At 38.3% G+C, this 12,750-nt stretch overlaps 1 protein-coding gene across 1 annotated transcript in view; it reads left to right on the top strand.

The window, feature by feature from the left end:
* RAB3GAP2 (RAB3 GTPase activating non-catalytic protein subunit 2) overlaps positions 1-12,750 on the top strand; it is a 95,341-nt gene that overhangs the window by 61,783 nt on the left and 20,808 nt on the right. The window contains exons 19-24 of the mRNA XM_077759817.1: positions 264-391; positions 2,986-3,202; positions 3,569-3,666; positions 9,930-10,035; positions 11,094-11,254; positions 12,336-12,564. Coding sequence (XP_077615943.1) covers positions 264-391; positions 2,986-3,202; positions 3,569-3,666; positions 9,930-10,035; positions 11,094-11,254; positions 12,336-12,564 — 939 coding nt within the window. The remainder of the gene's footprint in view (positions 1-263; positions 392-2,985; positions 3,203-3,568; positions 3,667-9,929; positions 10,036-11,093; positions 11,255-12,335; positions 12,565-12,750) is intronic.

Below are 12,750 nucleotides of genomic sequence, written 5' to 3'. Positions count from 1 at the left end.
AATTAAACAAAGAAACCTTTTTTTTTTTTTTTCCCCCCCCCCCCCCCCCCCCCCACTCTTGTGCCTCATTTTGTTTGAAAATGTGGACATTTTTCCGTGATGGGAAAATTATCTCTAACTAATCTGTCGTAGCTTATTAAGCATCTCAATATTTAATAAAACATCAGGGAAGTATATAAGACTATGAACGTTAATGAAAGAAAAATCTTTTGTGAGTCTGTTAAATAGATCTCTTTAATATATTTTTTCCCTCCACCTTTTAGAGCTTGAGTCTGTGGATGAAGGATTGCTACAGTTTTGTGCCAGTAAACTGAAATTACTCCATCTTTATGAGTCTGTCAGTCAGTTAAATTCTGTTGATTTTCATTCAGACACACCATTCTCTGATAATGTAAGTAATGCTGTTCCTCATCATACAAAATAATCTCTTGGATTATTTTTAATGTTTTAATTGATAGTAAAGTAGAAAATTAAGAGATTTTATGAAACATAAAGGTGTATTTGCTTTATATGACACCCTGCTGGCTCTCTGTGCCTTAATGTTAAATTTGTATTATTTATACTAAGATATTACATTTTATTGTTAATCTGTTTTTACTATCCTAGAAGCATTGGTTTTTCTCATTTTTTTAAGGTTCCTTCATATCACATAAGTTTGACAAGATTTGCCAATTACATTATATTTAGTTTACTAAAGTAGAAAAACTTTAATTTCTTTTAAAATAAAAAAAAGGATTCTGCCAAACAGAAGAGACTGGCTTTTCTGTGGTGGTGCTGTGACCACATTCCTACACTTGCTCTGTTGTGTGCTAATGAGATACTTAACAGAATTCTGTCCATCATAGTGTTTCATTATAGTAACTGTTCCATGTTTTTATTCTGTAAAACATTAAAAAACGGCACCTTGTAATCATTACAGTGCAGTATTGCTCATTTCAAGAGCATGTACACAAAATTCTTACTTTCCATACAGAGAAATAAAGTTTTCTTAATAGGGAATAGAGAGAAATACTGGCATGTCTTTCCCTTAGATTCGTGCGTGAGTGGGGACAGGTCGCTTGCCTTCAGAGCCCCATGTCTTCTGCTTTTCTCTCTAAAGGAAAAATTATTTAAGTGATTTTAGTTAGTTGTCAGGCCACTGATAATGCTTTTAGGAAACTACCAGGTGTATCTGAAACTTAATTGAAGTTTAAAGTTGAGGCCTTTTATTTTAAATATACATATGTGAGTAAAAAATTTTAAACAGAAAAATGAGAGATTTTTCTCTCTGTATTGGAAACCACTTACACACTGTACCATCTTTTTTATCTTTGGGATTATACATGGATTTTATAAAGCATTGTAACAGTCTTCATAATATTCTGTGATTGCCATTATAAATGATAAAGCCATATTTCGGAATCTTTTGTTTTTCTTTCTACTTCAGCATTACTGTAAAATCATTTCAAACAACAGAAGGGTCAGGCTGATTTAATTATGTCTGTAGGCTTGCCTAGACATTTCATAGATTCCTAAGTGCTTAAATTTTTTTAAGACCCCAAATCTCCTACTTCGCCAAAGGAAGTTAAGTATCTATCACTGATAATCCCTTATAGAATTCATTTCCACTTAATGGCCCCAATACAGTCTGCAACTATAAAAGATTTAGAAAATTTAAGAAATCGTTTCTTATCTGTTCTTTTTTTATTTGTTAATTTTTAAAGCACTTTTTAAAAAATGTTTTATATTTTTCTGAGAGAGAGAGAGCGTGAGCATGAGCAGGGGAGGGTCAGAGAGAGAGGGAGACACAGAATCTGAAGCAGGCTCCAGGCCCTGAGCTAGCTGTCAGCACAGAGCCTGATGCGAGGCTCGAACTCATGAACCATGAGATCATGATCTGAGCCGAAGTCGTACGCTTAACCAACTGAGCCACCTAGGCATCCCCCCCCCTTTTTTAATGTTTTATTTGTTTCTGAGAGAGAGAGAGACTGCGTGAGCAGGGGAAGATCAGAGAGAGAGGGAAATACAGAATCGGAAGCATTAAAGCACTTTTTAAGAACTAAAATGATATTTTGCTGTGGACTTTTAGGTCCTTCAAAAATATGCAGTCGTTTTCTAGGCCAAATGGCCAATACTGTACATGTAAAACTAAAATTTAAATTTGAAATCATTTTTGGTGTCTGTGGCACATAGTTCATATAAGCTCATGTATCAGTTCAGTATAGAATTGAACTACTGGTGTTTGTTCATAGCACTTTGCAATTTACTGCTTGTTCTTAAAAGCAACAGCCTTACTAAATAGATAGAGGAAAGTTGCATTCTTAAACAAGAGCAGTTTTATCAGGTAGCATGGGAGGGAAAGAAAGTTGTGACTGCCATGGCAAATTTATGGTCTTTTAAGCGTGCGCACGCGCTCGTGCGCTTACCCCTAACAGAGTAATAATAGTATTGGGAGATGTTTTTGCACATATGGTATATAAAAATAGTTTGAAAGGCTAGCAGGATGTATCTGTGACTTTTTAATCTCTGTGTCCCTACGAGTTACATAGAGGATGTACATGTAGTTACAGTGACTGTTGGTTTCCAGTGTTTTTTTATTTTATTGTGTTTATGCTTCTTACTAAACATTCAGTTTCAAATAGAATCACAAGGTTTTCTTAGAATCACAAGGGTTGCAGTTGATACTCTTGTAATTTTTTTCTGATTATACATTAATACAATTAGAGTAAAATCCAAACATTTTAGAAGAGTATATTCTCAAGAAATTGTATAAAAATGGTACTTTTAGTCATATGTAGTCTTTTAAGATTAATTTAAATAACACCCACCTCATGAATTTGAGAATAAAATTTTAAGCAGAGTACATTTTAGCCATCACGTTAATTAACAGGTCATCTTTTTCTTATAGTCTTGAATTTCACTCCAGGTGGTGGGGTTGATTCCTTTGGCAGAGTCAGAGAAGGAGACATGGTGTATTCAAAACTTTTTTTTTCCCTATCTTTTAAGGACTTGGCTGTATTACTGAGGCTTGAAGAAAAAGAACTGCTTAAGCTCCAGGCATTACTAGAGAAGTACAAACAGGAAAAATCCAGAACGACTACCGTCCGATTCTCTGATGATAAGGATGGTGTGTTGCCTGTAAAAACATTCCTGGAATATTTAGAATATGAGAAAGATGCGATCAATGTAAAGAAGATCAGCGAAGAGGAGTATGTGGATTTAGGTGGGTGGACTGATAACCTGCTCTTTGCACCTTGCCTCATCTGGATGAATCCCTGCGAAGAGTTCACAGCATCTCAGAGATTTAGTTTGTTTTAAAATTAGTGAAAAAATTTAATGTATTATTTTTCAGTTAATATAAGATGCTCTGGATATGTAGGCACTTTGTCATAAAAGTTTTATTGATTATTATGTGTACTGAAGTGCTAGACATGCAATGATTTGCCTTCTATTAAAGTCACGCACACCAAACCATTAATTTCTCTCAATCTGTATTGCTTCTCTAGGTATCTAGATTGCAATTCAGGAAGAATGTTAGTTCAGATGATAAGTAGCTATTGGTTCATGCATTTTGCTTTTGTTTTACCAGGCAGTTTCTTTTTTTGGAAGTGTTTGCATGGAGAAAGCTCTACTGAGGATATGTGTCATACTTTGGAGTCAGCTGGACTTAGCCCTCAGCTGTTATTGGTAAGATTTCTTGCTGTAGGCTGTTCTTCCCTGCTGATGTCATCTGGAAGTGTCCGTCTTTTCTTTCTTTTTTAAATGCCATTGTCGAAAGCATATCATACAACAAACATCAGAACCTTCCAGAAATAATCAAAGAAACGTACAGTCACCATATTTGATTAGTAATTATTTTTCTAATTCTCTATAAGTTATAGCATGCATATTCCATGGTTCGCCTAAAATAAATTTAGAATATGACACATATGCGTGCATTTATAGTGGATTGTGATCATCAAGGGAAATGTTCATATTGGAACTAAACAAGGTTTTATTTACAGAACAAAATCAACTTCCATTAAAGCAATACAGAGTTGGTATCAGACATTCCCAAACTTTGAATATAGGTTAGGGTTTAGCCTCTATGCTATAACAGATGTAAAACAAAAGATCCAGTAGAGAAGGACAACACTAAATGTGTGCCCTTCTGCAAAAGACAGGGGAGGTGACCCTGTGGTCATCCCTTCTCTTTTCCCTCAACCATTACATGCACACATCCATACTTTTTCACATCCCTACTAACATCTCATATTTCGGCCAGGATTTGGGCAATCTCCCTCTATGAGTTTGTTGACTATGTTGATATATTGTTTTAATTGAACATTTAATCTTCTAAAAACAGATTCTGTGTCACTTTGCAGTATGTATATCAGGAAATAAAGCAGTTAAAGATATGTATAGATTATATATAAATGTGCAGAAGCAGCTTATTTTTGTTTTTGTTAGCATGTGTGTATGAGAAGGGGAGGTGGAGAGAGAAACTTAAGCCCCAATGTGGGGCTCCTTCCCATGAACCTGGGATCATTTCCTGAGACGAAATTGAGTCAAATGCTTAATCAACAGGGCCACCCAGGCACCCCCAAACCAGCTTTATTTATAGTAGCCAAAAATTGCAAACTATACAAATGTCCTTGAATGGTTAAACTATGGCACATCTTTACCATGGAATACTCCTCAGCAATAAAGAGGACTGAGCCATTGATTCACACAACAACTTGAATGAACCACGAGGAAGATATGTTGAGTGGAAAAAAGCCAATCTTTGAAACGTACTGCATGATTCTGGTTTTGTAACAATCATGAAATAGCACAGTTATCGAGAATAGATGAGTGCTTGCCAAGGATGATGGGTGAGTGAGGGGGAGAGACAGGTGTGGCTAGAAGGGTTAACACACAGGAGTGTAGTTAATACACGAGAGTGTTGTGCTGGTATATAGTTAAGTGCTTGATCATAGTGGTGTGTTTGCCGAGCTACACATTTGATACAGTTGCATGCACACACAAATGGATGCACATATTACTGGTGAACTTTGAATAAGCTCTATGGACTTTGCCAGTGTTAATTTATTGGTTTTGGTACTGTGTAAGATGTTAGCATTAGGAGAGACTGCAGGAAGGCTGCATGGAACTTTTCTTGTGTGGGGTTTTTTTTTTTTTTTTTTGTGCCACTAGTTAATGTTTAACTGTTGTCGGATAAAAAGTTAAAAAGAGAGGAGATACGTATTATTATTTAAAGTTGTGATGCTTAAACAGGATGAGTACAGAATACTTCTTATTTTACATTGTGTTTAATCAGTATCAATAAATTGTTATCTGCATTAAATCTGGGGTTTAAGAAACTGGGAAAATATGAACCTCAAATCTTACCTCAATCCATATATAAAAACTCAAAATGGAACATAAATACAAGAGCTAAAACTACAATACTTACAGAAGAAAACAGGGGAAGGGGCGCCTGGGTGGCTCAGTTGGTTAAGTGTGACTTCGGCTCAGGTCATGATCTCGCGGTTCATGGGTTCAAGCCCCGCGTCGGGCTCTGTGCTGACAGCTAGCTCAGAACCCGGAGCCTGCTTCAGATTCTGTGTCTCCCTCTCTCTTTGGCCCTCCCCTGCTCACACTGTCTCTCTCTCTCAGAAATACATAAAACATTAAAAATAAAAAAAAAAACAAACAAACGGGAAAGCTTGGTTTGAGCAAAGATCTATAGGACACAAAAAGCAGGAACATAAAAGAAAAATATTGATCAATTACACTTCATCAAAATTCAAAACTTCTGTGTTTTAGAACTGTTAAGAAACCGAAAGGCAAGCCTCTCTTTCAGAATTTATAATTGATAAATGAATTGTAGCCACATTAGGAAAGAATTTAACCAGCCCAGTCATAAGACAAACAATACAATAAAAAAAAAGAGGCAAAATATTTGAACAGACCATTACCAGAAAAGATACACACACACGGCCGATGATCTCCTGAAAGGTGTCGCATCATTCGCTGTTGGGGAAATGCCGAGTAAAACCACAGTAGCCTCTTTCTGAAGAGGGTGTCTGAACTGAAGACCACCGACGGCACAAGTGGTGAAGAAGATGTGGAATGATCAGAACTGTCGGCACAGCTAATGCAAATGCTAGTACAGCAGCTTTGGACAACAGTTTGAAAGTGTCTTACAACATTGAACATAAATTTACCATAAAATCTAGCAGTCTCATTCCTAAATAAGAGGAATGAATAGATGCTCACATAGATTTGGAATCAAATATAAATAGCAGCTTTATTCATAATAGCCCAAAGTGTAAACAGCCCAAATATCCACCAGCTGATAAGTGGATAAGTGATGGTGTCCATACAGTGGAGTGAACTACTGATACACAGAATAACTGTGGGATGAATGAATCCCAGAAGCATTATACTAAGTGAAAACATCCAGAAACAAAATTGCCTACTGTATGATTTCAGTTCTGTGAAATACTAGAATAAGCAAAAATATGGTGACAGTGGAGATGGGCGTTTGCTGGAGGATGGGGTGGGGGTTGGAGATTGACCACGGAAAGCACGAGGGAACTTTGGGGGATGAAGATGTGTGGGCCAACACCCCACTTAAAATTAGTGATCTTTATTGTAAGTATGTATGTATAGGAAGGTAATAAAGTGATGTATATTATGTAGATCTCCCTATTTTAAATCCATAAAGCTGTGCTCTATAGCAATATTGTGCTATAGAATGTTTAAAATGGGTTATAATTTTAAGTTATTAAAAAAAATCTCTGAGAGATTGTATTTCACAAATCCCAAATGATTGGTCTCTTTTCCCTTGTTTATGATTAGATTTTTTTTAGAAGTATTTTATCAATAGCCGAATGCTTTTAAGCAGTTGTATAATTTTTAAAAATCCTACCATGAGTATAGAGAAACAAACAAGGTATTTTCACGTAAAGCATGCAATTAATAGTACGACCAGGAGGGGAAGAGGGAACTTCTTTAAAAGAAAATACAAATCCCAAGAGTTAAAGAAATTGTAACATACAATTTAAAAGAAAAAAAAGACAAGCTTTTAATGAAGGCTGCTTGGTCATCGTGGTCACATTTGATCAGAGAAAATAGCAGCCAGCACATCAAGGCCATGACTAAGTCGTCTGGCCTTGGGAAGATAAAGTACAGGGCTTTGATGCACCCAGGTAGGAATGTGCATCCTGCTTACATCCTGCTCGTTCCCAAAGAAGTTAGTGCCAGTGCCAAAATAGTGACCAATGATACTTTTCTAGGCTATTAAATTTCAAATAGTGTTTAAAGAGCATAAATATCTATTATGTTAAAGGAGTAACAGACCTTTAAGAGTTAGGCATACAAACATTATGAATAAAAGATGTTCGATATTTCAGCAAAATATTAGTGTTATAAAGACACTATTGGAAATGCTAAGTCTTCTCATTTTTTTCTGAAATATTTTAATGATAGTTTTATTGGAATTATGTTCGTGAAGAAATTTGCTACTTAAAATCTAGGTTGTATGCATTTTTAATTTTAGAAATATTTCTAGGTGTACTGTACTTACTAATTTTCCTATAAAACTTACATTTGATCTAGTCATTCTTTTACTATATTAGTGTAATTCACAGACCAATAGCCTGATAGTTTTTAAATGTTTAAAACAGTAATGTTTAAAACTAGAATTACCTTCAGTGGAATATTACCAAGTTTTAAATCTGTAAGCTAAAACAGATCTAGTTTTCAGGAAAGACTGGAAAATAAGGCTCCTCCAAGAAAACTGACAAAATAAGTTTCTTTTGAGACAGGACGAACAGATGGGTTCCTCCCGTTCTAATACTCAAATATTATCTGGTACATGTGTCAATATGTGACATTTGTATGTGAAATAACATAGTATGTACATTTATAGTATGAATGTCTACATTATAAATAGTGTGACATTTTTTACTGTGATCGTGATGAAAGAATAGTTTGTATTTACTAGTTATAGAGATAGCTACCTTCTGTATACTTATTCTGTTATGTACGTCCATGTGTAGGTTTTTATGTGGTGTCTTATTGCTGTATTGTCTTTGATTATTTTATCCTTTTAACTTAATTTTTTCTGACTTAAAAAAATCTTCCTATTGCTTGTAAGTGATTCTAAAATTGTCAATTGTGTTCTGATGGCTACCATAATATTCTCTATTTTATACTGACTTTTTACATGCAAACTAAAGCAAAGCTGATTGGAATTTTTAAAGTTTATAAAAAAGGGGAAGACCCACTAGGTTATAAGCAAAGATTATCCTATTGGACGAGAGTTAGAAAAACAGGGTGACCTAGAGAGAGACAGAGAAGGAGGGTTCAGTAAAACAGGTTTTTGTTTGTTTTAGAATTTGCTAAATAAAGGTGGGGTGGGGGATAGCGGGGAGTGGTTAGCTGCAGAGTTTATAGTATGAAGAAAGATTCAGGGCATGGCATTTAATTTGTCTAAGTGTGATTTAGTCTGCAGAAACCCCTTGGGTTGTCTATCTTTCTGAGCACTTTGAAACTTTGTTGCTAATGAAGAGATGAATCAAGGGGTGCCTGGGTGGCTCAGTTGGTTAAGCATCCAACTTCAGCATTGGTCATGATTTTGTGGTCTGTGAGTTCAAGCCCTGCGTCGGGCTCTGTGCCAACAGCTCAGAGCCTGTAGCCTGCTGTGGATTCGAGGTCTTCCCCTCTGTCTGCCCCTCCCCTGCTTTCTTTCTGTCTCTGTCACTCTCTCAAAAATAAATGTTAAAAAATTTTTAAAAAATAAGGTTTCTGGATAGGATGAGGTAGAAAGGCTGACATAGTGAGAGGCATAAGAGGGTTAAGTGAAAAAGGGAGATAAGTAAAACCAAAAAAGGGAGAAACCAAGACTACTTTATAAAGTATGTATTTTTTATTTGTAAGAATTATGTAACATGTAAGTTCATTTGTACATGTACATGCCTGTGCACGTGTAGCATTTTTTAAAGAGAAAAGAAAACAAGCGTGTTAGAATCGGGCAGATCTAGGTTCAGACCTTAGTCCCGACTCGTTAGCTATACGGTACCGGGCAAGTTACTTTTCATCATATGTAAGATGTGGGAGACTGTCCATGCCATGAGGTGGTTTAAATTGAATGGGGTGACGCCGGCAGGAACTTCCCTCTCCTGGCCCTTCGGTTGTTCTCATAAGTTAATTTCCTTCACACACTTCTTCAGCTTCCGACTCTTCTGAATTGTTGAGAATTTTTTATACTAATATATTTAAACTGATAATCAACCTTTTATTTTCACACACACACCCTTTTTTAAGATGAACGTCCAGGCTTTTCCCAAACACCTACAGTACCTACAGGTATGGTGCCAGGCCATTGAATTTCTCATTGTCTCAATTATCTGTATACAGGTTTTGTACCTATTAAAATATTTCAGTTTTCAGTAGATGTGCTGGTTCATGGGCATCTTAAAAAGTCACTTATATATTGATTTAGGTGTTTTTGCTTAAAGTCAGTTTCTCATGCCTTCTTTAAAAACTAGAATCTGATAGTTTTACATGTCTGTTCACCATTGCCAAGTCCACAGTGCCTTGTGGCCAGTGCGAGGAGAGGTCCACAGCTCCAGATCCTCCCGTTCCTCCCGTCAGCTGAGTGGCTTCTCATCAGTCTGCAGCAATCTGTGCTAACTTGGTAGTAGTGAGTGACCTTTCTTGTAATATCCTCCATAATCAAGGCTTAACCTGGAAGACAGTGCTTCACCCAAGGAAGAGATGGAATCACTTAAATTATCTGACAGATGATAGAGAATCTCTTAAGTAGACAAGGCACCTTTTCTGCCCTCGTGTTATGTGATATAACCAACCACTTCTTTCTCCCCCAGAAGGACTGAATCACTCATATACGCACATGTGCTCTCTTGAAAACTGCAACGTTTTATTTTTTTTTACTGAAAATTATTTAAATTTGATTTCAGTCTCTGTTGCTGAGTGTTTGGCTTTCTAAGGAAAAAGATATTTTGGATAAACCGCAGTCTGTGTGCTGTCTTCACACGATGCTGTCCCTCCTGAGCAAGATGAAAGGTAAGATAGATGCTGGTAGAAACCACAGTTCCCGGGCCCTGAGATGCAGGCTGCTGCTCTTGCAAATGAAGATTAATTACTATTCAAAAAACCACAAAACAGAAAAGAGGATGCTTTCTCTTAATAAAAGGAGATTACAGTGTACAAAACATTTCTCTAGAGATTCTTTTATGTATTAATAGAAAGCTCTCAGTGCATTCAAAGCATGTTTTATGGAAATTATATTTTGTGTCCTCAAAAGTAATGTGATATGGGGCGCCTGGGTGGCTCAGTCGGTTAAGCTCTTAGGCTCAGGTCATGATCTCATGGTTTATGGGTTCGAGCCCTGCCTGGAGCCTGTTTTGGATTGTCTCCCTCTCTGTCTGCCCCTCCCCCATTCGCTCTCTGTCTCTCACAATAAAGATACTTAAAAAAAAAAAACATTATATACAAAACCCCCCAAAACCCCAAAAGTAATGTGATATGAACAATGCATTTCCTTGATTCATTTAGGTAAGTCATACGGTCTTTGGTGGAGGTAATTTTTAAAATTATTTTTGGCCTCATTAGAATAATAATCTTTATATTAAAATATTCAATAGTAGTGGGGCGCCTGGATGGCTCAGTCAGTTAAGTATCTGACTCTTGGTGTCAGCTCAGGTCAGGATTTCAGGGATGGTGAGTTCGAGTTCCGCATCAGGCTCTGCACTGACAGTGCAGACCCTGCTTAGGCTGTGTTCTCTCCTCCTCTGTCTGCCCCTTTCCTGCTTGCGCTCTTGCACTCTCTCAAAATAAATAAAATAAAACTTTTTAAAAAATTCAATAATAGTTTTCAGCAATGATGAAAGTATTCCAGAGATTTGCAGTTGATTCAGAAGCAAGACCACTAAGACAGCCTATACGAACGGGATATAAGTGTTCTGATAAAAGAAGTGGTGGATTTATATTCTAAGTCATTCAGAAATACACAAGTGCCTAACTGGGGAATTTAGTTTCTGCATTATTCTCGGTGTAAAGATTGGACAAGAAAAATTGACAAGCTCCGGGTTTCTTGTTCAGCATTCTCTTTTTGCCCGCAGTGGCCATTGACGAGACCTGGGACTCACAGTCTGTGTCCCCGTGGTGGCAACAGATGCGCACGGCTTGTGTTCAGTCTGAGAACAATGGAGCCGCCCTGCTGTCTGCGCACGTCGGCCATTCCGTTGCCGCACAGATCTCGAACAGTCTGGCCGAGAAGAGAGTAAGTGGGCAGGGGCGCAGGCGCCGCTGTTTGTGGGTCTGTCCCAGGCCAGCTTGCGTTGGGGCTGCCGTGTCTTCGGTGTTAGGGACCATCTGGGGTCTAAAATGTGTGCCCAGCAGGCTCTTATTTGTCTTTTTGGGAGTGGAGGACGCTGCCCTTAACTTGCTTATTCAGATGACATGCATATTTAAGCTCAGCCATCAGCTCCTGGCGTGAGGGGGAGAGGCCTTCAGGTGGATGGCAGAGGCCTTACCCTTATGGGTGATAAGTCCCTTGAACATGGAACTCCTGCTGCTTCCTCGTCTGCAGGAAATCAGTCGCTATTTCTGAGGTTTTTGTAGCTCTAAAGTTCTACAGTTGTATTTATAACCTCCACCCCCTCTTTTAGAAACAGGAGTTGTTTTGGGGCATGCGGTAGTGAGTGACTCGCATAAAAGTTTCCTATTGACGTTTTTGCTTTGTGGTTTCTCCTCATCTCTTAAAGACTCAAATTTATTAAAAAAAAAAAAACACCAAAATAGACATCTCCTATCTCGTGGTACATCGGATGATCTTTTTCTAGGGGGAACGTTGCATTTACTTGGTTGAGTCACTGAAATAGGCCTGTAGAGATTCACTTAACATTGTCAGTCTTAGCACTTTATATGCTAAGTTTAATATTCCTGGCTTAAGATGTTTATAATAATGGAAAGAGAAGAAATTTGAGGCGCACTTTAAGTGCCGCACACGAGTGCATTTTGAAAAGAAACCCGTCTCCTGGCCCCTGACAGAAAAGACCGGGGCCCTTGTCAAGAACGGTGCTGCAGACTCGCCGAAGCACACACTGGATGACTGGGCGTTACCGCAGGTCTTTTGTAAATGTCCCAACGGTGAGAGCAACTCACTGTTGTCCCCGACTCCCCGGTCTCCTCCTGTCCCTCAAGTTACATCCAGTTGAGTAGTAAGATTTGTGAACCGGCGTCTGTGTGTTGCTTTGTGGTGTAGCCTGACGGTCCGTCATCAGTTTTCAAGTTAAAAGCTCATTCAAGTTAACGCTGATCCAGAATGTTTGCCAGACCGTCACCAGGGCATTTTCCATTAGTTTTCCCAGACAGTCTTGGGGGCTGATTCCGAGGCCCTCACGGAGTCCTGGGAGGCCCTCTCTCTTGACACCGAGTACTGGAAGCTCCTGCTGAAGCAGCTGGAGGACTGCCTCATCCTTCAGACGCTGCTGCACAGCAGAGCAAACTCGCCGGCCTCCAGATTGTCGTCGCCACAGGCCGAGCCCCTCCCCAGGCTTTCTGTCAAAAAGTTATTGGAAGGAGGAAAAGGTAAGCTGGAGCGTATTTGAATTGCGCCTGTATAGCTGCATGTTTATGTCGTGGGCAGTTCTGGTGGTTTTTGTAGAAATGACTGAAAGAAGAGGGAGAGAGAAATACACTCCGCATAAAAATGTTCAGACTCACCCACCACACACTTTTTCTCCGAGTCCGATCCTGTCAGTTCCCTGCTCTGGA

Source organism: Crocuta crocuta, unplaced genomic scaffold (assembly GCF_008692635.1).
Source record: "Crocuta crocuta isolate KB4526 unplaced genomic scaffold, BGI_CrCroc_1.0 scaffold556, whole genome shotgun sequence".
Classification (NCBI taxonomy): domain Eukaryota; kingdom Metazoa; phylum Chordata; class Mammalia; order Carnivora; family Hyaenidae; genus Crocuta; species Crocuta crocuta.
Note: the sequence above shows the minus strand (reverse complement) of the source record. Positions and strands in the feature narration are given on the sequence as shown.